General features: G+C 41.0%; 1 protein-coding gene and 1 non-coding gene across 6 annotated transcripts in view; one reads left to right on the top strand and one right to left on the bottom strand.

Annotated features, from left to right (window-relative positions):
• Window positions 1-23178, top strand: part of wdfy3 (WD repeat and FYVE domain containing 3) — a 92592-nt gene extending 69414 nt beyond the window's left edge. For all 5 annotated transcript variants that reach the window (XM_037098208.1, XM_037098209.1, XM_037098206.1 and 2 more), the window contains 32 exons: window positions 94-193; window positions 955-1115; window positions 3240-3469; window positions 5266-5375; window positions 5555-5737; window positions 6480-6637; window positions 6730-6807; window positions 7095-7325; window positions 9242-9410; window positions 9564-9727; window positions 10537-10685; window positions 11412-11532; window positions 11686-11771; window positions 12208-12288; window positions 12580-12634; window positions 12749-12868; window positions 12971-13088; window positions 13426-13532; window positions 13848-14001; window positions 14102-14193; window positions 14286-14498; window positions 14938-15079; window positions 15400-15554; window positions 16222-16380; window positions 16665-16844; window positions 16985-17167; window positions 17527-17620; window positions 17711-17854; window positions 18125-18370; window positions 18454-18565; window positions 18776-18973; window positions 19660-23178. In XM_037098208.1, coding sequence (XP_036954103.1) covers window positions 94-193; window positions 955-1115; window positions 3240-3469; window positions 5266-5375; window positions 5555-5737; window positions 6480-6637; window positions 6730-6807; window positions 7095-7325; window positions 9242-9410; window positions 9564-9727; window positions 10537-10685; window positions 11412-11532; window positions 11686-11771; window positions 12208-12288; window positions 12580-12634; window positions 12749-12868; window positions 12971-13088; window positions 13426-13532; window positions 13848-14001; window positions 14102-14193; window positions 14286-14498; window positions 14938-15079; window positions 15400-15554; window positions 16222-16380; window positions 16665-16844; window positions 16985-17167; window positions 17527-17620; window positions 17711-17854; window positions 18125-18370; window positions 18454-18565; window positions 18776-18973; window positions 19660-19780 — 4614 coding nt within the window. In that variant the 3' untranslated portion in view covers window positions 19781-23178. The remainder of the gene's footprint in view (window positions 1-93; window positions 194-954; window positions 1116-3239; window positions 3470-5265; window positions 5376-5554; window positions 5738-6479; window positions 6638-6729; window positions 6808-7094; window positions 7326-9241; window positions 9411-9563; window positions 9728-10536; window positions 10686-11411; window positions 11533-11685; window positions 11772-12207; window positions 12289-12579; window positions 12635-12748; window positions 12869-12970; window positions 13089-13425; window positions 13533-13847; window positions 14002-14101; window positions 14194-14285; window positions 14499-14937; window positions 15080-15399; window positions 15555-16221; window positions 16381-16664; window positions 16845-16984; window positions 17168-17526; window positions 17621-17710; window positions 17855-18124; window positions 18371-18453; window positions 18566-18775; window positions 18974-19659) is intronic.
• A 1319-nt stretch (window positions 23179-24497) lies between these two features.
• On the bottom strand, window positions 24498-24569 carry trnaa-ugc. The gene has a single exon. It is a non-coding gene; the product is annotated as a tRNA-Ala (tRNA).
• Between the last annotated feature and the right edge of the window lie 953 nt (window positions 24570-25522).

Genomic DNA, 25522 nt, shown 5'->3' with positions numbered 1-25522 from the left:
GTCAATATGGTAGCTCACTGATTTAACTAATAGCAAACCGACAAACATATATGCCCATCCTAACTCGTCAATGTGTGTGTTTTGTGTTACAAGGCCTCCCCAGAGCGCTCCACCAGAACTCAGCAGAAGGAGTTTCAGTCCAACATCCTGGACGGTGTCATGGAGCACCTTCTAGCCGCTGATGTCCTTCTCGGTCAGAACAAACTCCTTAACCTGATACAGAGCCAGCCAGTGGCAGTTTGTTCAGTTTATCTGCCAGCTTCAATATTTTCTAGTAGTCGATAGTTTTAGGATGAACATAAACCTCTAAATAAATTCTTTGTGCTGCTCACTGATGTTTCATCTGACTTTAGTGGCACACGACCTGCCAAAGTGGCTATTTGAAAAAAAGAATAGCTGATGATTAGGCAGAAAATGGACCTGACAAGCATGCTGCAGGACAGCCCAGACTGATAATCTTAGTTGGCTCTCTCAGGTGCTCGGATGGTTGCATCATGAGTCAGCAAATCACAGTCTGAAGCTGAGAGTACTGCAATAATCTTCAGCATTTACCATGGCTGCACGTGCTATATTTAGTCTCCAGTGTGTGGCTGTTTTTTAAGTGAGCTACTTATGATTTTTTAATTATATAACAACATACAAAATATATGTTTGATATGTTTTTGTCCTTTGATCACTTCTGACATCACCTCTAAAATTGTCCAAGCTGGTAACCTCTGTTTTAACTTGATTTACATTGTCTGTAACAATAGACATTATATGCATATAAACATACTAATAAAAAACTGAGAATAAAAAGAAGAATTGCTTAGTATCCAGTAGAGTAACATTTACAGTTTTTTAGTAATATGATTCTTTTGTAAGATGAAAAATCTAACCCAATAATAATAATAATAATAATAATAATGTTAATAATATGTAATCATGTCTGTCTTGCCGCTTCTCTCCCTGCAGGGGAAGATGCCTCTCTGCCCCTCAGCAGTGGTGGCAGTTACCAGATCCTGGTCAACAATGTCTTCTACTTCACCCAGAGGGTGGTGGACAAGCTTTGGCAGGGCATGTTCAACAAGGACTCCAAGATGGTGGTGGACTTCATTGTGCAGCTCATAGGACAGGTATAAACCAAACTGCCTTAATAAATTACTACATTTATCATTGAAATAACATTTATATTTCACTAATAAGGATATATGGCACTAAGACAGTTCTACATCATGTTGAAACAGGTGGACAAGGGAGATTTTCAGATGGTAGGTCATAGTTAGAATCATTGCACAGTTATTGTGTGTAAACATTTTTTTAAGTCAGTGTCAACTAGTTATCATTGATTGTAAACTGTAAATGCAGTGTTAAATGTGCTCCATGTAGTTTTGGGGAAAAATTTTTTTCACATAAACAAGGCTTTCACTTAAGCAGAAGAGAAAGATCTTTGTTTACAGATTTTTTTGCCTAAAACTAAATCAACAAAATCTCTTCTGACTTCAAAGGACAACACAATTTCATAATATTTACTGAACAGCTTGTTTATTCAGTTATTAAAATAATAAATATTTGAGTTTATACTATTACCTCATAAATATTGTAAATATTACAATTCTGAGTTTGAATGTCTTCTCCAAAACCCCTTTAAGTTATTAATGGTCACTCCTTAAATCCTTGCTGAAGACTATTTGGAATTATGCACTGAAGCACTTCATTTTCACTGGAAGTAAATTGGATTTTCCTTCGTCTATCAGACAGTGTACACTTTCCCTTCCTGTACCTGCAGAATCTTGCTGGAGGCATTTAGACTTTAAAAGGGCTGCCTACATTTACAATAGAAATGTCTGGCTGCGCTCCAGAGTTAAATTATAGCACTCAAATTTATCACACCCAGAAAGAAGCACCAGCATTTTGCTGTTCCCCACTTTTTGTAAACAGACTGCATTATCAGGCCGGACACTTTTCTCCAAAGCAGCCTGAGGCAAACAGACGGCGTCTGTGTGCTTGCCGCACTGGATGGAGAAATGAAACGGTCCTTCTGTGAGTCTTTTTCGAGTTAATGTAACCAGTGAGCACACTCAGGATTATATTAGATAAGCAGCATCCAGACTGCAGGCCTCGTTTACTCATGTTAGCCCATGAAGGCATATAAATTAGATATGGCTGTTAGTGCCTTACTGCCTTGCAAATTGACTGACAGGTGTGTATGAGGAGTGTATATAGTATATGTTGTGTATGTGGTGTCTGCTGCATGTGAAGTTATTAAAAAAAATGTTATTGGAAGAAAGTGGAAAAAAAGATTATTTGCCCTTTTTTTCTGATTCAAAAAGATATGGTTTCATAAATAATTTACCGTTTATGTTTCAACCCCCAGTTTTAAAAAAAAACATGATCTTGAGAGGAGAGACTTTTCGAGTGAAGTCATGTGTGTGGACTTTGTGTTCTACTTTTTATGCAACGCCCTCAACACACACGCTGCAGTCCAGGCGAGAAGATTAGGAGATTATCCCCGGAAATTAATTTCTCCAACCATAATGCACCTTGGAACTATCCCAGTGTGATTAGTGATTTCATGCTGAGGCATATATGATGAATAAGAATGTATTTACTTTTGATTTCATTCACTTGACTTGAAATATAAATACTCATGCTCATACAGCATGTGCTTGGAAGATATGCTGCTCAGAAACTATTTTTTAACATTTTTGTTTGTTTTATCCTGTTGTCTCAGGCAGACTATTCAGCCAAATGAATGTGATATCAAGGAAAATTTGAATGTCTTCAAAGCAAGTAGTTACTGCACTACCCCCCTACAGTTACATGATATAATATAAAGGCAGTAAGACATTGACTCTAAATACATCTTTACAACTAGAAGCTTTACTTCAGTTTGCTTGTTCAAGTCTTGTTGAAAAGAAGCTTGTTTTATTTTCAAAAATGAAATCCCAGTTGAAGTCCTTGAGCAGTTCTCTGCCCAGACACTAACACAACAACAGAAGAAACACAAAGCCACATTCACAACCCTCTAACTACTTAATCCACTTCAGTCGGAGTTGCTCAAACAAATCTCTCTGCTGATGTATTTCAATAGCAGCTTTATTCATATCCAGAGCACAGCAGTGTAACAGCTACACAACATCAAATCCTGTTTCTTCAGCTGTATTTTCCACCCTTCTCGTATTTAGCACTTACTGAGATGAAAATACTTTCATTCTAACCTCCTTCACCTGTTTGTTTTCCTCCCTCTCCTTCTCCAGTCAAAGAGGCGTTCTCAGGGTCTTTCCCTCGACACCATTTACCACTGTCTGAACCGGACGGTGCTCTACCAGCTCTGTCGACCCCACAAGACGGTAGCTCAGCAGGTGGCCCTGCTTGACGCCCTGCGGGTCTTGACCGTCAACCGCAACCTGGTGCTTGGCCCGGGAAACCACGACCAGGACTTTGTGGCCTGCTTGGCTCACTGCTTCATCTGCCTGCATAGCGGAAGGTAAGATGATCTGAGTGGTTTGATGGTATGTAATGGGAATGCATGTTTTTAATTGATTTTGCAGCTTGGTCGTAGGTCATGCTGGGACACTTGCTTTGACAGTAGCAAATCACACTATTATGCTTTGACAGTATTGTTATTGTGATTTACACCTGCAAATCACCACTAGAAGAAATTCATTTTATGTCATATCTCAAAGGTGATCGATTCTGTCATTCCACATGTTCATGTCTTTGTCAACCAGCTCCTAATGACTTCATAGTATTGTATTTTGTTCCTATTTAAAAATACAGTTTCACCTGGGTTTTTAAGTACTTTAATTACCGTGGATTGATTTGGGGATTAAAGCTGCAGTCTCAAAAGGAGCTCTGTGGAACTTCTGTATTGAGCTGGAAGCCAGCTGGTGGTGTATATTAGTGAACTCTTTTTATAAACTAATGTTAGCCAATGTTGCTCTGTTACCGGAGAGGAACTGGAGAATATAAATAGTGTCACATCCTTTGAACTGTCATGGAAAGTCTGACTCGAGTACTTCACAAAGAAACCCATAGTCCAGCAGCACTAAACAACTCAAACAAATCTTAAGGCTTGTATAGGCAACTGAATGAGACAGCAAAGTGTTACAGTCTGCTCACATAAAGCCACTAAAACAGTGATCATAGGGGCAACATGCAAAAATTTGAATTGATTTAAACTATTGTCAGAATGTGACAAAATACTAGTTTTGTCTTTATGATGTCTAAATGTTGTTTTGCAGAGATATATACTTAAATTAGCATGCTAACAAGGTAGCCCTGACCTGCCCTGGTCCAAAAACTCTGTTAGTGATGTTAACACTCCCCTGGTCCCTGAGCTCCCAGTATGTGTTGCGAGCTGCACATCTAGCTGAGGTAACTAGCTAACAAACGCTACCGTTAGCAGCAGTTAGTGGCCACTCCAGCATGTAGCAGTAAACGAACAACGTGACAGCTTTTAAAAATTCTCATCCTCGTTTGTTCTGTCAGATGAAAATCTGTGAAAGTGTTACATTACATTGTGTGAAGCATGCATGATTCATATTAGACTCATCACATTGCTTCTGTATGGTGTGGAGGATGAGATGACGGCTGTGCAAACATGTTTCTGACAAAGGCACAAATCACATAGCACTAAAGGACACTGAGTGAAACAGCGTGTACGAAATGAGATCGTCACGCACTAATAAAGCATTTTTATTGTTATCCAGTCTTTCAATTTCTAAGGAATTTTAGTAGTTAACCTAGCTTACAGCAGTTTAGGTTAGGTTAGTTGGTCTGGATGGGAGTGTCATGATTGAAAATGTGATCATTATTTTGTCTTCTGTAACATATTTTTATTGTATTTCGTTTCATAGTGGTACTAAGTGGTTCTTCATCTCCATCCGTTTAACTCAGTGTGATTATTCCGGAGCAGCTCTGCCGCTCCGGATTGCTTGTGGAATGAAAAAGTGGTTTACCACAGAGTCTCACACCTGAGTTTTTTATCTCCTGCGACTCAGGCTGTGCTGTGTGCTGCTGAGTGCAATTGTGGCAAGTCTCTTTTTTTGTGCACGTGTCCCGCCAGAAGTCCTGATATGTTCCAAAACTGCAGCAGGTGGGGGACACACTGAGTTTCCTACCACACTGGGAACACAATATGCTTTTACACGACACACTGTACAACAGCAGAGAGCAGACTTATCTGCTGCAGGGAAGCCAAACAATCCGACTCTCCCTGTGATGCCTCCCTTCAGGTCTCTGAGAGGTTGGTCCTAAGTCGCTATGTGTCTGTCTCTGCAGCAGTGTGGAGGGCTTCGGTTTGGAGGCGGAGGCCCGGATGACAACCTGGCATGTCATGATGCCCTCAGAGAACGACGCCGACACTACGCACAGCCACGACGTCAGCGAGGGTGAGAGACTGTTATGTGTTTATGTGTGCGTCATGAAAGTATTTTAACCCTGTTAACTGTTTGCATGTGTGTTGAGGATTTTTCCGTTTTACGTAAATTGAATGGGCTCATTTCAATTTATATGTAATGGAAAACAAATTTTATTTTGCATGACTAAACACTGTTGTTTCACTCTGCAGGCCGGCAGCTGCTGCTAAAGGCTGTGAACCGAGTGTGGACAGAGCTGATGCACAGCAAGCGTCAGATGCTGGAGGACATATTTAAAGTGTCCCTGCCCTGCAACGACAGAGGCCACGTGGACATTGCGACTGCCCGCCCCGCCCTGGAGGAGCCGGCCCTGAAGAGCTGGCAGACCCACCTGGGTGAGCGACACTGGGAAACATACACATACTGAGATATCCCCACCCAGACGTGCTGTGCACTAGCTGAACATTTCCTGAACTCCGTCTGTGTTGGATTTACATAACTAGATCAAGTGTTTGGAAGCTCCTCATGTTTTTTTGCAAAGGAAATACTTTAGTCTGGTGTCCTGCCAACAGGGCCTATTATTGCCGCTTCTCTGAGTGTTGTACTTTTGTTGATTACGACCAGCCACCTGCCAAAGTTTTGACTCAGTCTGCTGAACCAGACACCTTGGCATGTAACCAGATATTGTTAGAAGAGAGAGATGAGAAAAACTGATGAAAGAAGAAGTCTTTCCTTTATTATAGGGACGATAAGACAGCCTGTTCATTGGATTATTTTTCTCCTTATTTTTTAAATGTCATTTCCCAGTGCCTTAAGCACCAAAACACATTTCAATCTCCTTCGTTTTATCGTGCTGGAGACCAATATCTAATCCTCAAATATCCTGTGCCAGTAGTGTAGATACCAACACTTCTTCTGGGCTTTGAGTTACCAGTCAGGACTGCTAGCTGCACAGCTAGCAGCAGTTAGTGGTTACTTTGATCTGCTGATTCATATTTGTTTTGAGTCCAACAGGTGGCTAATTCTAACATACTGAACCTTGAAGCATTCACAAAATTATACTTTTCATTTGTCAGCATCTTACCTGAAAATGTGACTGGTTCGTTTTCTTTCTCTGCTGTCTGCTCTGCTCTTCAGTGTATGAGAAGAAGTGCATCAGCCGTGGTGAGGCAGTGGCACCGGCGACTCAGTCTAAACTGTCCAGAGTCAGCAGCGGCTTCGGCCTTTCCAAACTGACAGGTGTCCGCCGCAACAAGAAGGAGAACAGCCTGAACAAGAACAGCCTTTCCGCACAGGTGCACACAAATGACACTCTACTGTATGACTGTAGAAGATTAAACTATGTGGTAATCAGCTTTCATTGCAATCTGCTATTTCTGATCAACAGGAGACTTTCCAGTGGATGTTCACACATATCGCTGTTGTTCGAGACCTGGTGGCCATGCAGTACAAAGAATATCAAGAGGTACCATCATTACAAACACTGTGGTTGCAAGAATTCTAGCTAGTTTGTTGGATATGATATATAAGCAGCATACTCAGAAACGAGCTGCAGGACAAAACAACAGACAGTTATCTAACAGTGCTGTTGGGATGTTGCTGCAGTACAATAAACTATAAATAAAAAATAAAAAAAAGAAGCAAAGGTACATGTTCACAGGCTGGTGTAACAGTTGTGACAGCGTGTATGATTTATAACAACATTTTAAAGTGACTCACTGCTCACACCTCACCCATCCCTCTGTCCCCCAGAGGCAGCAGAACGCCCTCAAGTATGTGACCGAGGAGTGGGCTTCCATCGAGTACGAGCTTCTGCGTGAACGGGGCCTCTGGGGCCCGCCCATCGGCTCCCACCTAGATAAGTTTGTGCTGGAGATGACAGAGGGGCCGTGCCGGATGAGGAAGAAGATGGTCCGCAATGACATGTTCTATATCCACTACCCATACATCCCAGAGATGGAGCCGAACACCAACTCTGCACAGGTAATACAGCACCTTTAACTAACACAAGGGCCTCATTTGAATAGTATTTCCCTCTATGACTACTTTCTTCAGGCTGTAAATAACAAAGATCTTGTCAGTTTTAGACACTTTAATACATTTATTAAATATTAGGTCTTTAAAACAGGAAAGTATTATATGTAAAGTCATTGATAAACTGCCACAAGTACTAATATACAGAAAATATTACATTTCACAGTAGAAATGTAGTAGAAACGCTTACAAATCATGTGGAGAAATTCATATTCTTGAATTACCTCCACCATAACTCCAGAGCAGTGAACTTGTAAGAATAGCTCAGCTCTTGGACGAGCTCATCGATGTCATGTGAGGAAGTGACACCAGCAGCCGGTGGCTCTCTTTTCCTGGCACCACCGAGACACATTTAGCTTTGTTTGTTCTGCAAATAATCCCTCCTCTCTGTTTGCCAACGGGTGCCTCTCTTCCCTCCACAATGATTTATTTGGTCAGGAAGATGCAAGAGATAGCTCACAGGCATTGGGTTTTATTTATGTCTGCCCCTGAAAAGCCAACACATGGAAACTCAATTTTGCATTTTTACATTTTTATTTATTTAAGATGAAATGTCCATATCAGAAACAATACAATCAACCAAATGATTGAAGAATACGTAGTTATGTTTCTCTGGCCCCGTGACCATGGATTGATCACATTGTACAAACTTGCTTGGTAAAATTTGATGAACGCTTCATGGAAGGATTCTTCAGAACCCCTCTGGGGAGAAATTTCCATTGTGCCAAAGTCCCCCAGTCTGCATAATAATACATAATTCAAACATGTTTTGGGCAAAGCTGCAGGGTGTCTGACAAAGTCATACACTTGTGCCAACTTGTGCCCATAGATATAAACCATTACAAACCCTTTGCTTGTCTTGGTCATTGATGCCACCTCAAATTCTTGTAGAATCACCCCCCAGATTCAGATTATTTAAAAAAAAAAAGAGAGAAAGAAAAAGAAAAAAAAATTCAATACTAGTTTTCTAGATGGCTGTGTTAATAGTTACCAAGAATGAAAATATATGTTTGGCATACAAAGAAATGTGTCAAATGCAGAATCATGCTGCCAGATGGCATTGCCCCTGGCCTCTGTATCTGCTAATTTGCAGCAGCGTTCTTAATTTGACATTCAGACAACCTCAACCTCCATCCTTTTCAATTCTCTAGCCTTCTCCGCCCCCTCTGGTGCCCCTGGTATCCTCAGCCCTGGCTGGGGTTCTTGTTCGTGCCCAGGTACCTTTGATGCCTGGTGTGTCCGCATGATCGAAAACAAACATGCTTCCAGAGCAAAACAGGGGCTTGGACATGATTTGAAGCCTTATCTTATATTTGGTGTGAAAATCTCTTTGATCTTTGTTTAAAGTGCACCCTGTGTGACGTGTGCTTGCAGGTAGAAAGGTGTTGTAAAGTTGATATTTTAATAAATTCATGGAACAGGGGATTTCTGGGTATTTTTAAATGTGTTTGGTTGTATCAATACATCGGTGAAAATGTGCATGTAAATATGTGTATGTGCTGTTTTGCAGTGACTTTCAAATTGTATTTTATCCAGTATTAAATATACTAGAAAATGAAATGCATAAAATGTGTCTGTTATTAACTGCACAGTACTGGTATTTCCTTAGTGATTCATCACAAATCGATATGTCCCTATCCTATCCTTATTATGATCAACATTGATTGGACCGGCTTCTGATTTGAATGCGCAACCTTCAAAAAATGTCTGCCTTAGCTTCTGTGCAGTTATAGTAACTACAAAACCTCCTATAATGCTTTTATTTGGTCATTTGCATTGAAACATAAGCAAAACCTTATAACCCTCTTAACAACGACTGCTTCTCGAAGACTTCACCGACTTGTCTTTTTTTGGCATCCCTGCAGAAGCCTCTCCGTTACCGGCGAGCCATCAGCTACGACAGTAAGGAGTATTACATGCGATTGCTGTCTGGAAACCCTGGCATGTACCAGCACTCTGTAGAGCACACCACAGAGGGAGAGACCACACAGCATGAGCCCGAGCACGGAGAGGACACTATCGCTAGGGTCAAAGGTACAGACAATACCTTGGAGGACACGCTATGGTGTCTAAATTCAAAAGCTGGTTTGGAAAGCACAACTTGTGTTTGTTTTTGCTCTTAACTCCTCTTCTTGGTAGTGTTTCTTTACCTGAAAGCCCTCTCTAATATGTTGCTCTGCTCTGCAGGCCTGGTGAAGGCTCCTCTGAAGAGGTCTCGGTCCACAGCGGACGGGGCAGATGAGGACAGTCAGGAGCAGCTTCAGGAGCAGCTGTTGGAGTCAGGAGGCCCTGAGGAGGAGCAGAGGACCGACAACACTTCCCTGCTGCGCCTCCTGGAGGAGGGAGAGAAGGTCAGGGAGGGACACAAGACCATAAGACTGGACAGTTACAATTATATAACAATGGCACAGTTTCCATCACTCTGTCTCAGTCTATTTTCATAAGTGCTAGAGGCTAAAATCAGTTTCCAGTGTCGGATACATATATATGCATATTGAAATTTGAAAATGATACCAAGCTCACAGGAATGGTGCAGAGCTTTGATGCCAATTTAACATAGTGGCCAAACTGTGTAATTACAACATCATTTGGTGCACACCCAAAAAGACTTTCATCCATAAGTTGCCATTGTGACACTGACATTGCCGACATTTTTTGAAATTTTAAAAAAAATTTAAGCATCACAAGCTTGTGAATTGACATTTTTGATCCATTCATCCTTAGAAGTCGGCGGAGGGCTTTTTTGGTTCCATGTGCCAGCTCTCTTTTGAATGAACAGGGCAACGTTTCCAACGCAGTATCCAGATTTAACAAGTGGTGACACATGATGTTTAATGAATTACACATCTAATTTTGACAAAATAGGCCTCATCACTTAAGTTAAATTTCTGGGTGATGTTTCTATCCTGTATTGTCTTAATCACATAAAAAGTAACTCGGCACATTAACCCTCTAATCAAGTCCTGCCATGGTCTGCCGCTGAGCAGCTCAACTGCTGCACGGAGGGATTAAATCCTTTGCTCAGAGCTCTCCCTTACTCTTTATTTATTCCTCACAGATGTTTGGAGGAATTCAAGTGTGACTTTTTTTTGTTAGAGCATCGCTTTCTCCAGACTTTAGGTAATTAACGCTCACTTGTTTCATGCATTCACTGTTCCAGATTCAACACATGTACCGCTGTGCCAGGGTGCAGGGTCTGGACACCAGCGAAGGTCTGCTGCTGTTTGGGAAAGAGCACTTCTATGTCATCGATGGCTACACCATGACCGTCTCCAGGGAGATCAGGGACATCGACACGCTGCCCCCAAAGTAGGTTCAGACTTCTGTGTTGGTCACTTTATATCAGGGTATGGGCTCCTGTAGGAGAATCTGGAGAAACACACCACGGCCACATAATTAATCCTCAATACATGATGACACGGTTTTTGTATTGTCCCTCCCTGAATAAGAGATGACATCATTCCCTCTGGACGCTGCAGTGCGAGTTTCTGCAGCTGGAATGATGTAATGCTGCTGATGGAGCATGCGTCGTAGAACTCAGCAGAGATGTTACGTATTTATTTTTTGAGGGAATTCTCTCAGTCTTTTCCTTTGAGACACACAGGTGCTTCTTTGATTTCACTTTGTTCCCCTCAGGTGTTTTGCCCTTGTACTCTCATCAGCACCCAGACAAACCTTTACAATCAAAACATGCTTTTTGCTCAATTAAGAAAAAACATGTATAAATATATTTCATTTTCATTTATGAGCTACTACAGTGTAATTCATTTTTTTAATTTTTTATTTTAGTATTTTAATCAGATTAAAGACATGTAGAGACACTTTAAGATCCACTGTGTAGTTTTGAGAAAGACATTTTAATAGGAAGCGGAAGCGCTTCATTGCAGCTCTCTTTGCTGATAGATGAGGTCCTTTAGGAAAGCTGTAATTGTTTATGACGTGAACTTAAGCCTCTGTAGATACAAGTGCTTAATCTGTAGAATTTCATATAAATCTGATTTCATAAGTGCTTCACTGTCTGTTGTCCGTGTCCAGTTTACATGAGGCAATCATCCCCAGAGGAGCGAGACAAGGACAGAGCCAACTGAAGAGAACCTGCAGCATCTTTGCCTATGAAGACATCAAGGAGGTGCACAAGAGACGCTACCTGCTGCAGGTAAGATTGCAGAGAAACACAGACAGATATTTAGAAGAACTTTGTACTGAGTAGCTTAAAATATTTGGGTTTCAACACACCACAGTGTTTACCTTTCTGATGTGTAACTCATCACATTGATTATTAAATGTCCTGTGTGTCATCATCTTTCAGCCCATGGCAGTGGAAGTCTTCTCTGCAGATGGGAGAAACTATTTGTTAGCCTTCCAGAAAGGAGTCCGCAACAAAGTTTACCAAAGGTACTCAATACAAACGGAAACAAAGAGCTTGACCTGCATGCTGCTGAGCTGCTGCTGCTCTTACGTTTCAGTAAAAGAAAGAATTGTTTACAAAAATATGTGAGAAAAAGGGTTTTGTTCCTTTCTCAACCCTCAGAAAAGACGAGACGATATTTAGTACAATTTACTTAAAGCCAGTGCACTTTCATATTAATACAATTCTTGAGTAACTGGTAGTTGGGATCCAGGGTGCCTGCCTAAATGAGGGATTTCACAAAGGTTATTACAACATGATATCATAAAAAAACCCTCAGAGACGAGATCATAAGCCTCTCAAAAGCTTTGAGTAGATCACTGTAATGCTAGTATTGTCATTTCTTTCAGGTTACACTGGTTTATATGCGAAGTAAAAGAACTTCTGAATATATGTTTTAATAATATAATGACATCCCTGCAGGTTCTTGGCCGTGGTGCCTTCGCTGGCTGACAGCTCAGAGTCGGTTTCAGGCCAGAGACCCAACACAAGCGTTGAACAGGGGTAAGACCTCATCTATGTTACATTCAGCACACAACCATATTCGCTGTTGGCTGCATAAATTTTCTGATTCAACTTGTGTTTGATCTTTGTGTTAAATAGATTTCTCAAATAACGCGTATTGGCTTCTGTATTAATTATTCAGATGAATGACCTAGAAATAAAATAAAGAAAAAGATGTGCACAGAATATAAGATTGTATCACATGCAATAACTGCTTGGTGACTAAAGGATGCTTTTCACTGCCCACATGCTGCTTTAACTAAAATTGCTCTCTGTCTTGGTGTTTGTCAGATCTGGGCTCCTCAGCACACTTGTCGGTGAAAAGTCAGTGACTCAGAGATGGGAGGTAAGAAGGCTAATTGGTCAAAGCTTCCTGTTCAGTTGAGCAACACAAAGTGAAGAAGTGTCATAATCTGAGCTATCATAAGCCTCGCTCATGTGTGAACCATCTTTTTTCCAGCGAGGGGAGATCAGTAATTTCCAGTACCTGATGCATCTGAACACGTTAGCAGGTCGATCGTACAACGACCTGATGCAGTATCCCGTCTTCCCCTGGATCTTGGCCGACTTCGACTCAGAGGTGAGTGTTAAAACAATTAAGTGTTAACAAAGGGTACACCTGTTCCCTCATCAACCCTGTTTTGGTAATGGTGGTGATGTGTGTGTTGGTTTATTTAAACAGGAACTAGACCTGAACAATCCAAAGACATTCCGTAACCTGGCCAAGCCTATGGGCGCACAGACGGATGACAGACTGACGCAGTACAAGAAGAGGTACAAGGACTGGGAGGACCCCAACGGTAAGATCTGATGAATCAACAAACTGCATCAAACAGGACTGAGTCATGGAGATAACTTTTAATTATCTTAATTCAAGTTAAATAAAAGACGTGAAGAAAAAAAGATCCAGCTTACCAGGTATCTCTTTTAACGTTTGTATGCTAATTCTGTAATCCTTCTCCAATATGCCAAATTTTGAAATGAATACATGAAGCCTGTATCAAACTACGAGTGTTACTATGGTTGTTTTACAAATATGGAAAATGAACACTTCAAACCTTGCAACAACCAGAGTAAAGTTTAAAGGAATGAGGCACATTTCTCATTTGACTTGTCCAACCTGCACTTTCCTACCAGGTGAAACCCCAGCATACCACTACGGCACCCACTACTCATCAGCCATGATCGTAGCCTCTTATTTGGTCCGGATGGAGCCCTTCACACAGATTTTCCTCAGACTTCAGGTTTGATCTGAACTCTCCTAGCATGTTCTACTTGTCATCCCCATTTTCGCTGACAGTATGAGTAAGACTGAAGATTTTAAATGTTACTCTGACATTGAGCCGATAGTGTGAAAAATGGTTTATTACATTTGGAAATACAGTTTTATATTTGAAGACAGATTAATTTACCCTTTTTTTTCCAGAAGTTGTGATTCTTCTGCTTTCTGCAGATTTTAAGGCCTGACATGAAAGAGAGATGATCATCTTTTTAGCTCTTCCAAAAAGTGATTATTTCATGTTTTTCAAACCGTCTGCCTGTGTCATTGTGATTACCAGGGAGGTCATTTTGACCTGGCTGACAGGATGTTCCACAGTGTGCGTGAAGCCTGGCTCTCTGCATCCAAACACAACATGGCCGACGTCAAGGAGCTCATCCCAGAGTTTTTCTACCTGCCCGAGTTCATGCTAAACTCCAACAACTTCGACCTGGGTCAGTTTTGGAAAGCATCATGAAAGTCAAAGTCAGACTGACCAAGATAATTGAGTGCATGAATATTAATGTTCTATCTGCCCTCTGTTTGATGTCCCAGGCGCCAAGCAGAATGGCACCAAGCTGGGTGATGTCATCCTGCCACCTTGGGCCAAGGGCGATCCCAGGGAGTTCATCAGAGTCCACAGAGAGGTAAGAAATGAACCTATGTCAGTCAGATTGATCCAAGTTTCTGTGCGAATGTACAGTATTAACCTCAGTCTTGTCTTCCTGCCCGGCTGCAGGCTTTGGAGTGCGACTATGTGTCGGCCCACCTCCACGAATGGATCGACCTGATTTTTGGATACAAGCAGCAGGGCCCGCCGGCCGTGGAGGCAGTCAATGTTTTCCATCACCTGTTTTACGAGGGTCAGGTGGACATCTACAACATCAACGACCCACTCAAGGAGACGGCCACCATTGGTTTCATCAACAACTTCGGACAAATCCCCAAACAGGTCAGATACTGCTGCTGTATCAGTTGTGATACTGTCAAAGTGCAAGTGCTATTACCACTGCAACTTTCATTACTACCACATGCTTGTATCATAAAACTAGTTTAGGCTGAATTAATGCAATGACTACTACCACTAATAGCTTGTACATGTACAGCTTGTACTAAAATATAATACTGCTAGGAGTAATACTGCTTTTTCAGGGGCAGCTATGTTTCTAACTCCATTGGCAGCAGCTGACATGCTGTTGGTAGCTTAATGCTAATACAAACTTTTCTTGCAAATTGTTTTTCTGTTTTCCTTCTATTCACCAATAGTTTTTTATTTAGCAGATCACAGTCTCACAGGGCTGCTAGCATAGAGTTTTTTTTTTTTCGTACCTATCACAGCCATAATTTACTATCATTTATCAGCTTACTGTTGATGTGTGTGTGTGTTTCAGCTGTTCAAGAAGCCCCATCCTCCAAAAAGGGTACGCAGCAAAGCCAACGGTGACGTAGTGAGCGTTCCTCCGAGCTCCAATAGCGACAAGATCTTCTTCCATCATCTGGACAATCTCAGACCTTCTCTAGCACCTGTCAAGGGTACATGCACACACATAACCGATCCCAAACACACAAACTCTCACACCTTGTCTTTTCAGTTTAATCTACTGTGTATAATACAAGTTAAGCCCCAACAAACCATTTGCAAAATTAGAGTGCATTTACGTTACATACTGTATTGAATATGTTTGGGCACCCCTGTCAGCTTTTCCACCCAAAAACCAGGTGGGACCAAAACCCTGACAGTACCACACTCTGTCCATTACCCATTACATGAGCACTATCTGTTACTCCCTAAGGAGCATGAACCCCTTTAGATTCAGCACCACTCACATACTTCTTTACATTACTTGATCTAGAGCTGAAGGAGCCTGTGGGACAGATAGTGTGCACGGACAAGGGCATACTTGCTGTGGAGGAAAACAAAGTTCTGGTTCCCCCCACCTGGAGCAAGACCTTCGCCTGGGGCTACGCTGACCTCAGCTGCCGTCTTGCGAACTATGAATCTGACAAGGTTGGTAACAGTTAACACAACTGCCACAGTCTTGCAGAGATCTACACTTTATTGAATACGTATTTTATTCTCCAGATGTGTTTGAATGTAGCTCAACACTACTGCTTAATTGAAAGATATACTGCTGACATGTGAATATAAACAAATTATCAAAGACAATGTTTCCCCCTGCTGGTGCTGAAATGATGATGCAATTTTCATTCTGACCTATCAGTTTTTACAGCAGCAGCCATTACAGGAGTCTCTAATGCAGTTGTTCTGCATCTGATGCTGTACTGTTGTCTATAGAACTCTGTTACATGAGCATTTTAGATGAGAGAATAAAATTTGGACCCTGAAGGATGAAATATAAATGCCTCTCAGCAGAATGATTAGCAGAGCAGTCCTTGTACAGGATCTTACATTTTTGGTATAAGAGCAGCTCAAGGGTTGTTGGTTCCAGTTTTTTATGTTGTTATTCTATTATTGTTATTATTGTCTTACACAATATTGAGCTGTAAATCAGCTCAAAGCTTTGAAGGACTTATAATGTAGCCAGTTGCATGGGTGTTGATCAGGGTGAACTTGTTGGTTGTCAAGATACAGACAAATTCCTCCATCTTAATTTCCACACCTCTGCACCCCCAGCAATCCAATCTTCAATCTTAATCTTCAATCTCCTTCTCAGGCATTGGTTGTATACGAATGTCTGTCGGAGTGGGGTCAGATCCTCTGTGCCATATGTCCAAACCCGAAGCTGGTTATCACCGGTGGCACCAGCACCGCCATCTGTGTGTGGGAGACAGGAACCTCCAAGGAGAGGGCCAAGTCACTTACACTCAAACAGGTAAAAATACACATACAACCTTTTCCAGAAACATACAACAGGGTGCTGTGGCGCTTAAAACATAGAACCTGATTCTTAGGAGTCAAACGTGTAAGTGCTGGAATATATTAAAAAAGTGAGCTCAGTAACAAAGTGTTTTGTCATTAACAGAGACAAAGTAATCTGCAGGGCCTTCTGGCTAATGACATGAGCCCTTGACAGCTGAAAGCATCCAAACTAATGTGTCTAACTATTGAAAACTGTCGAATCCATCTAATGCTTCTGTCTGTGCTGTTTCTATGTAGTCATTACTGGGCCACACGGACGCAGTAACATGTCTGACGGCATCGTCAGCTTACCACATTGTTGTCAGCGGCTCACGGGATCGAACCTGCATCATCTGGGATCTCAACAAGCTTTCCTTCGTCACGCAGCTCAGGGGACACCGAGCGCCCGTCTCTGCTCTGTGCATCAACGAACTGACAGTACGTCGGAGCTTAAATTTCTTTTAGTTCAGGACAAGAAATATGAGCTATGGAAGAAAAATCATAGAAAGGAAAATTTAGCACAGCGTGATGCAACATACATTGTGTGTGTGTGTGTGTGTGTGTGTGTGTGTGTATAGGGGGATATCGTGTCCTGCGCAGGCACATACATTCACGTGTGGAGCATTAATGGCAGCCCTATTGCCAGTGCCAACACCTTCACGGGACGCAGTCAGCAGATCCTGTGCTGCTGCGTGTCGGAGATGAACGAGTGGGACACGCAGAACGTCATCGTCACAGGACACTCAGACGGCGTTGTCAGGGTAACCACGCCCACTTTCGTCTAGTAGAATATCAACTATGATATTTACAATACCATATTGTGCATACTTTTTTGAATTATTGTTTTTTTTTAATGTTGTGTGATCCACTGCCGACAGAAGTATTTACTTGTAAGGACTGTTGTCCAACTATTTGTCAGTGCATGTGTAATAATATAAGAAAAACAATAATTATAAGTTATGAAGAGCACTACATATTTTTTTGTTGTTATCCCTCCAAATTAAAGAGAAAATCTGCCATTGTAAAGGAGCTAAAGTATTTTTTTGTCACTACTAATCTTCTGTGCTGTCACTTAATTGAACTAAACCATGCATAGTTAAACCTTTGACATCTCTTGTAGTTTTGGAGAATGGAGTTCCTCCAAGTCCCAGAAACCCCTGCCCCAGAGCCAGTAGAGCCAGATGTGCCTGACCTCTGTCCGGAGGAAAAGATTGGTGAGTCCTAATGGGGAAAAAACATTGATTTGAGCTGCTGGACCGAGTAAAAGTTACAAAATTTTTTGTGAAATTGTCTCGGTCTCACAGAGGGTGGCGAGAGTCACAACGGTGAGGACGACAGCAGCGACTCAGACGGAGATGAGCCCAGTCTGAGCCAGGAGCCCAAAGCACCACGCAACCCCTCAACAGGTGGAGGCAGCCAGCCGGGAAGCACTGTGCACAGACCCAGAGGTACTTAATACACAGCTCCGCTTACATTTACAGTTTGGTTTTATACTGTTCAGCCATTTTAGCTGCTCTTGTAGAAACAAACGCAAGCGCTGATAGCAGTACAGTGTCCTTATTGCAGCCTGGGAAAGAAGTCAAACTTTCTTTTAAAAAAAAAAACATAGAAAATAGCTATAGACTTGTAATTTTGCTGAAACTATAACTTTTTTTTAAATTGAAGATGCAGCTTTAAACACATAACACCTACATTCCTGTCTTCAAAATACCTCTAAGGTCCTTCAGCCCGAGCGGGAGCCTCGTGGTCGATGGACAGCAGCTCAGACGACTCTCACCGCTGGTCGGACACCCTTAGCATTGACGAGAAGGATGGCTTTGTGTTCGTCAACTACTCAGAGGGCCAAGCTAAGGGCCCTCACCTTCACCCTCATCCACATCCGGCTCATCCAGGGCACAGCTCAGTGCCACAGCCTCTCCAGCCCTCCTCCATGGACGCTCGGACGTATAACCAGCTCAGGACAGGTGGGTTTTTCAGTTTAAAAGCCAGTTAATAAAGCACTTAAAAAGAACTTGTGAAAGAAAGTGTTTGTTACTGTGTGTCACAGGCTACAGATGGGAGCGCCAGCTGGTCTTCCGGAGCAAACTCACCATGCACACGGCGTTTGATCGCAAGGACAACGCTCACCCAGCTGAGATCACATCCCTCGCCATCTCCAAGTAAGAGAGCTGTGTGTGTGGCAGCAGACACTTTTGTGGTTTAATTTCTATATTTAGAACTTATTTGATGCACCTGAAAAGATTCTCATTACTGCATGGAACAAACTGTCATCATACTATTCAACTTTATTCGAAAATAAAGGCATGGCAAATTATTTCCCCTCCTGTTCTCTCTCTTATCTGTCTCTGTCCTGTGCTTCTTCTCTATAGGGACCACAGTAAGATCCTGGTGGGCGATGGTCGTGGTCGAGTCTTCAGCTGGTCGGTCAGCGACCAGCCGGGCCGCTCTGCAGCAGACCACTGGGTAAAGGACGAGGTGGTTGACAGCTGCTCTGGCTGCACAGTTCGCTTCTCCCTTACAGAGCGACGCCACCACTGCAGGAACTGCGGGCAGCTCTTCTGCCAAAAGTAAGTAAATTAAACACTTGCCTGTATGTAATTTCTCCAATTCCTTGAACTCAGACTTCTCCTTGAGTGAAATATTACAGGAATTGAAGCCGGGTACGGCTCCTTAATGGTTTGTCACTGAGACAGTTTCACCTCTTCCTCAACACCTTTTAACTTTGGTGTTCCCCAAGGCTCAATCCTGGGTCCTCTGTTATTTTGACACATTTCCATTGGGTCACATAATTAGCATTATAACATATGTTTCCATTGTTACGCACATAATGCCCACATGTATCTATTTATGGGTAGGTATAGGTTTATCGATCTCTAGGCATTCCTCCTGTCTATTACGTTGTTCTTTTCAGCTAATCCAGAAATGCTTGGCCAGTTCATTTATTTAACTGACTGAAGACTAGTTTATTATTTTTGATGATAAAGCATAATATAAGCCATTTGTCACATCAAAGTATGTAATATTTATTTGGTTACAATGTTATGATAGGATGCTTTTCACATTTTTATTGTTTTCTTTGTCTGGGTTTTTGTTCTGGAGGACAGAGTGATTTAAATAAATGAAAAGGTAGTATTTTCCACTGTAGTATTTTCCTTCCATTTTTAGATCATCACTTTTTACTTTTCCTCTGTGAGAACCCGACCTCACTGCCTAGCATTTTATACAATTTCCACACCCTGACCTTGTTTTGCAGGTGCAGTCGCTTCCAATCAGAGATCAAAAGGCTGAAGATCTCGTCACCGGTGCGGGTTTGTCAGAACTGTTACTACAACCTTCAACATGAGCGAAGCGCTGAGGACGGCACCAAAAACTGAGCTCCATCTTCACCCGCTGCCGATAAAAGACGCACCTCCTCCCGAGGACTCCAAACTAAGGAGTACTTCATATCTCCATCTGCCTCGTTTTTCCCTAAACACCTCCCACATATCCCTCGAAACCCCCCCCTATCCTCTCGTATGTCCAGTAACCACATGTACTGTAACACACTGACAATGCTGTAACAGGAGGGAATGTCGGCTGTTTCTTCACGACAGCAGTAAAGCTCAGCGAAGGAGGTGGCCTGGGGAAAAAGCAAGGATAACAGATGGAAAGAAAATGAAAAAAAAACAAACAAAAAAAAAACACTCAGTCACCACTCTTACCACCTGCACTCAACACCTGGAGGAGGAAAAAAGAAGCAAAAACAACTCTGACGCGGCACGCTTGAATCAATCACCCGCCACCGCAAGACGTAACAAACTTGTTTATATTGTAAATACTTATCATGGCCTTTTTAACTCTACGAGGAACAAACAGAGGACATTAAAAACAAAGGTCAATGAGAAAAAATACAAACTAATTGCCTGTAATATAGCATTGTGACTAACCACTCCTGGCTTTAAAAAAAAACAAAACAAAATCAATTGTGTGTAGTCTGCGTCACGAGTCACAGCAAGTCCAGAGGAATTACACAGAGCAGAGGAAGGGATATGAATGTCAATAATTAATGTCTGTGGGTTGATTTTGCTAGTGGGTCTAGTTATGCAAAATTACTTATTTTCTTTTTAAGTTCCTGATCATTTTCATTTTTTTTGCTGTTGTTGTCGTTGTTTACATAAAATGTGATTCATTTGATGTGTTGCCCACAGTGTCAAGCCATCAGCATCAGAGAGAGATTTATTATCAGATTTTCTTTACCTTTTTTTGCCAAGTTTTGATGTTATCAATTATGATTTTTTTTTTTTTTTTTTTTAACTATTCTGTCCTTTATATGAATTCCCATTTGGAGATTGTTGTTGCTGCTGTCTGAAGACTGGACACATTATCATTTCAGATTTTTATCTCTTTTTAAATCATATCACTCCTATCACTTTTTTTTCTCTTTCGTGTTTTTTTTTTTTTTGTCAAGAGATCAAAAAACATTATGGGTTCATTTTTGAAAAATTATGAATTAGGTTTAAAGCAAATGTGTAATGTTGCTCCACAGTTTATTTTCCATCATGTCTCCTTCATGTAGCTTTATTCAGTTACTGTAGCGGCTTGTTGAATGCACACAGAAAAAGGGACTCTTAGTATGTGCCGTGGTTTTTATTTTCTCGTTGGTGTCTATTCAGAGTTGATGTTCACAGACTTCAGTCTGACCCTGTGGCATTATTACAGCAGATGAGTAAATGTTGCACTCCACACACTTTATCCTCAGTCCTTAAAGGAGTTGTTAAACTGCAGGAGCAGCAGCTGTGCATCTTTCAAACTCTTTGTTCAGCGTAGAAAGAAATTGTTAGACAAGATGTAAATAATCCCAGCTCAGAATTCTTAAATATCTTTGGGTGTTTATTCTAAAAAGTCTGATACATTGAGGCAGTAAGGCAGAACTGATCCCCTTTTTATGCTTTATGAGCGTATGTCATTATTTTAGCAAATTAAAAAGTGCAATATGTAAGAATTGGCCAACCTTTTAATTCCTATTCAGACCAACAGGGGGAAGCAAATCAACAGAGTAAACGCAGACTGCTGCTAACTCTTGCTGCCGTTAGCTCAGTTAGCTGTACGGCTAGCAGTATGGAGTGAGAGCTTGGGGACAAAGGTCAATGTTTATACAGCTAGCACAGGAGATTTGGACCAGGACCAGTCGGGGCTAGCATGCTAACTTCAGTAGATACCTCTGTAAAGCATTATATAGACTTCCTCATAATAACCACTTTTTTAAAAATTTCTTTATTTTTACATATTGCCAATTTTAAAGTAAAATGACTCACTTCCTGAAATTGTTTGTATAGCGAATGGGTTCTTTAGTCCTAATTTGTTGGCTAAAGACACTTTAAGTTAATTGAGGGTCATGAAAAAAAAAGGGTTTATTCTAAATGCAGGTCACAAACAGGTCAAAGATATAAAGGAATCGCCTGCGCATACATCTATGAGGTTTAATTTGTGCCAGAAGAGAACAACATGATTAGACATCTAAACATCATTGTTATTTAGTCAGAAAAACAGATGTCTTCTTTTGGACAAATATGACATTTGGAAATGTCTAATTTTTCTTGTTGTGAACATAGTATAATAGTCAATGATTCAGCACCACAAACACCCTATTCTTACTATAAGATGGCTGCTGCTGCTACTGAGTTTCATGGTTGGACATTAAGGATTTTTTTTTTTTGTTTATATGTATGTGTCATTTCTTTCACATGTCACTTCCCTCCTCTCTCTTCACACATGTAATCATGTTGTTTTGTTCAGAGAACTGTGGGTAACGACTGTGCATTCAAGTGCTGCTTTCTGTCTTTCCCAGAGAGAACTATTCTTTTGGTTTACCACGAGTCTCAAACAAACAAAAACAAAGGAAATGCTTTTCAGAAAGTTCTTTATTATTCACCCCCACAGCTCCCTGATATTGTAATAATAATAATATGCACTCTTGTCATTGTCCGTCTTATATCATTCTGCATTTATGTACTGTAATTTAGCGTGCAATCATGCCACCTAGCTGAAAAGGCCGAATCGGCTTCTATCAATCAAGAGTTCTTTTGCACCTTCACGTGTACAAAAAACGAAAAAGTCAAGAGGAATCACAGGTTTTTATTGAATGCAGTTTTTGCGTTGTCATTTTAACAGAGAGGTGCATCTCACAGCGGATAAATGAACTGTACAAAGTATTTATGCAATTATAACTGGTTTTAGATTTTTTTTTTAATGATTATTGCGATTTCAGCAAGTTTTGTTACTTGTCGCATGTCTATTAACACAGCTGACTTTCTGTGTCAGTGCATTGTACATGTTCTTGGCATTATATTGTTTTTTTGTTAATTTTTTAAATTCCTTTTTGGGTTTTTTTTTTTTTTTTTTTTTTTGGAGACTGTCTAATGAGTTGTCCCCGACCGACAGGTTTGTGTACAGAGCCGGAGATTGTGTCCCCAACTCTGGGTGGACTTTTGTACTCTTTATGGAGAAAAAAAAAAATTAAGGACTAATGGAAGAAGAAGAAGGAAAAAAAAAGAGAAATCCTGAATTATTTTGGTGGTCTTGTATTAGACTGCATTACTACAGTATCTGGTGTGCAATCTGTGATAGCTGAATGTTCCTTGTATATTTGTGTTCACTTCATCCTACAAGAGAGAAAACAGTAGAGTAACCTCCCCCTCCCCCCCATGGAAACAAAATGTTACAATAATGCAATAGATCTGGTACTTATTCTTTTTAATTTTGTTTCAATAAATAATTGCTGTTTACCACCAAATACAGACTTGAATTTTATTATTGCAGGTTTCACAGGTGATGAGTTTGACTTGTGAAGAGTTGCGCTCCTGTCTGCGCTCAGGTGAAGGATGCAATTAAAACTGTGCCTTTTTTAGGAGTCACCATCATCACCATGACTGCCAGCGACACGTTAGACGACTTAATGTTATTTTATTTAGGATAAGATATTTGCATTTCTTTGCCAAACATGATTTCAGATGAAAGGCTGATTCTATCAGGGCTTAAACTATTATAGTCACTAACTGAGGAGTAGATTATCAAAAAAAAATAGTATTTTTAAATATGGTCAATATAGAAGATTTCAAGGATAAACATACGGTGTCGTCTATATGGTTTTCATCCTCAGTGTCCCGACATGACTGACTGCTGTCAGCTCAGGTAGAATTTGCGGCAGCAGCATGATGGCATACAAAATGATGTACAATAGCAAAGTCCTTCATTATCAAATGTAGGTAATATGGTGGGGTGGGGGGGACAATGACATCATCCACAAGTTTGAGAGGCTGTATGCTGTCTATACATCATCATTGTTGTACATAAATACTTCTTTACAACTCAGCCAGCCTTGATGGAGCAAGGCAAGATCCTCTCTGTCATCTAAGACAATTCTATTATATACTGAAGGCTTTTCCTTTCCACTGGTCACTACATCCATCTGAAGGCAGAGTATCAGCTCCATCTGCGCTCTCTAACCAGAGCTATGCGCACTGCGCGCCAGATTTACGCTCAGCAGACGCGCTGTGTGAAAACTGTTGTAGAAATAACCACAGACACCTCAAAGTGATTTAAGATTATTCACAGTTAATCCCAGTTGCTTGTTCTCGGGACCACGGTTATGTAGCAAAACAAAGATTAAAGTGGAAACAGCTCCGTTCCCTGATTAAGATAATTGGTTTTGAAAGCAAGACACATGTAGCTGAATTAAATCCATCTGGCAGTCGTGGTATTTCACTGCAGATATCATACTTGTTTATTACGAACTGGTCTGCACCGACACAGACAGGATGTTTAGATTCTGATGAAAATCTGCACCCGCCAACATATAAACTTATCAAAGGAAAACCGTTTGTTTTTGTTTGTGGATAGTTGAGAACAACAAGCTCTCAGGTGATCTCAGCGGACACAAATACGAAGACACGAGGACACTTTGGTCTCCACATTATCGCTGCCTTATTCTATTGTCATGTCTCCTCTGTATCTCTGTACATGTATGGAGGACAAGAACAACGTCAAAATATAAAGAAGTTAATAATATTAAAATATCAATCAAATACACGTTTCAACTACCGCAAAAAGGAGTGGAGATGCCGGGGATTGAACCCGGGGCCTCATACATGCAAAGCATGCGCTCTACCACTGAGCTACATCCCCTGGCGGACACTAAGGCAAAATATTCTCATGTTATATACACCGGGTTGATGGATTGTAGTGTCTGTCCTTCTCGCTCTCACAGACAGACACATCTATCTATATTTATATGACACTTGTTTAACTTACCTACCAAGCATCCGACACTAAGTTTTTATCCAGCATGGGGGCATCCAAAAAGGCATTTTTTCAAAGATGGGGCCCCTGCACAATTCCTGAGACCACCAGTGAAAAAGCAGAATAAATGTAAAACAACAACAACAACAACAACAACAACAACAACAACAACAACAACAACAACAGCAACAACAACACAAAACAAAAACCCAAGTGTTACGCATTAATTACCATTACCACTGACATTAAGCAAGAGAGTTTATCAGAGTTTAGATCCTGGTCTGATGCCATTACTAAAGCTATTTTTTCTTGATTTTGTTGTTATTGTTGGTGGTGATGGTATAGCCATGTGTAAGGTAACTGTTGTAGTAAACCACACAGCACTTGTTATTGAAAGAGTGAAAAATATATACAAAGACGTATTACATTTAAATGTGTTCAATCAGACTGTAGAATATAGATCACTCTTACGATATTAAAATTGGATCAGCTGCATTAATTTACCAAAAATGTCACATTAATTTACATTTATGAATCAAAAGTAACACAACACTGTTATTTTAAGGTCTGTTGGGTCAATCCTGGGAGTTAAGTTATTACAGTCTGGTTTATTTTCTTCAGAGAAATTAAAAAATTAGGGAATGCACAGAGATAATGTGTATGGACAGAACACTGACGTCAGTGATGTGTTTACAGTGTTACTCTTGAACGCAACACAACATCGTCAATGAATGAGTTACATCATTCATTGACAGTATTACACCTAAAAATCACACCGATTTACATGGCGGGGTTTGTCACCGGTCCTGTCGTCTACCGCAGCAGGACTGGTCAACCAA

This window comes from Acanthopagrus latus, chromosome 5 (genome assembly GCF_904848185.1).
Source record: "Acanthopagrus latus isolate v.2019 chromosome 5, fAcaLat1.1, whole genome shotgun sequence".
Lineage (NCBI taxonomy): Eukaryota > Metazoa > Chordata > Actinopteri > Spariformes > Sparidae > Acanthopagrus > Acanthopagrus latus.
The sequence above is the reverse complement of the archived record's forward strand: the minus strand, read 5'-3'. Positions and strand labels throughout refer to the sequence as shown.